The 1,331-nt window shown below is 35.2% G+C and overlaps 1 protein-coding gene across 3 annotated transcripts in view; it reads right to left on the bottom strand.

The window, feature by feature from the left end:
* The window catches only part of NCOA6 (nuclear receptor coactivator 6), a 58,912-nt gene extending 58,294 nt beyond the window's left edge, over positions 1-618 (bottom strand). For 2 of the 3 annotated variants that reach the window (XM_012637677.1, XM_012637678.1), the window contains exon 1: positions 343-618. In XM_012637677.1, coding sequence (XP_012493131.1) covers positions 343-577 — 235 coding nt within the window. In that variant the 5' untranslated portion in view covers positions 578-618. The remainder of the gene's footprint in view (positions 1-342) is intronic. The other variant, XM_012637679.1, reaches the window with a different exon arrangement.
* Between the last annotated feature and the right edge of the window lie 713 nt (positions 619-1,331).

Below are 1,331 nucleotides of genomic sequence, written 5' to 3'. Positions count from 1 at the left end.
GCCTTTAAGATCCAGTTTAAGCTTCTCAATTTACAGGTAAGGAAACTGAAGACTAGAGAGTTAAAAACAATAAATTTGGGACTTGAGAATTACTTCTATCCACTAGATTATTTAAGAATTTCTATGTTAAGCAACTTTATTATATTCAGTTCCTCTATGTACTTAAGAGAAACACAACAGTATTTCTACTTTTCAAAAATCCTAAAATTCCACCTTTGCCCTTAAAGTCAGCCTTTTGACCCAGTTTAGCAAATGTCTGCTTTGTAAAAGTCAAGATAATCATGGAAGGGCAAACACTACAAAACCAGTAACAAGAAGAAAAAAATAATTAAAACAAATTACCTATGTGTAGCAAATTGGGCACATTTTTCAATATTGCATCCAATTTCCACTTGAAGTCTTTATCATCTATATTTCCTTTGAAGGCCACAAAAATTGTGGAATCTTTCAAAGCACTATCGTTTTTTGTGTCATCATCTTCTAGTCCAGAGTCAAAATCCATCTCTGAGTCTTCCACTGTTGATGAACACAAGGAAGTATAGATGTCTTCTAAGTTTGGAAGGTCATCCAAAACCATGGTGAATATTATTCCAGAAGCATATGCCAAGTGGACAATGAGAAAACCTTTGAGAAGAGGAGAAGATGAAAAAAGAGTATTACCATGCATAATTATCCATTCAACAATGTGTAATCCATAGTTCTGTGAAAACTGTAATTTATTTGCCAAGTAATAAGGAAGTACTATAAATATTAAGAAATTATAGAGAAGATAAACTATTTTAATTAAGAAATTCAGTTGGCCAGGCATGGTGGCTGATGCCTATAATCCTAGCACTCTGGGAGGCTGAGGCGGGAGGATTGCTTGAGCCTAGGAGTTTGAGGTTGCTGTGAGCGAGGCTGACGCCATGGCACTCTAGTCCAGGCAACAGAGCCAGACTCTTTCTCTCAAAAGAAAGAAAGAAAGAAAAAGAAAAGAAACAAAAAAAGAAACTGTGATTTGGGTGGTTAAGAAACAACAGCATTCAGAAAATCCCTGATAAATAACACCATCCGTATTTAATTGCCACCAGCATTTTACAGGTTTTAATGAACTGTAGAGGTAAATAAACAAAACTAATAAAGATTTTTAGGGCTTAAAAACTGCTGCTCAGCAGGAAAAGTCTGCTGAAACTGCCTAAAAAACTGTAGCTATTTAGCAGCTGTTCCAAAGTTGGAATAACTCCAAGAAAAGAACCTAAAATCTAAGAAGTATTTTCCAAAAGAATCTTTAACTGGAAAGAAGGAGACTAAAAAACCTGGGCTTTCATAGTCTCCCTAAAGAAGTTGTTGGT

Source organism: Propithecus coquereli, unplaced genomic scaffold, assembly GCF_000956105.1.
Source record: "Propithecus coquereli isolate 6110/MARCELLA unplaced genomic scaffold, Pcoq_1.0 Scaffold122, whole genome shotgun sequence".
Classification (NCBI taxonomy): Eukaryota; Metazoa; Chordata; class Mammalia; order Primates; family Indriidae; genus Propithecus; species Propithecus coquereli.
This window is presented reverse-complemented; position numbering and strand designations above follow the sequence as displayed.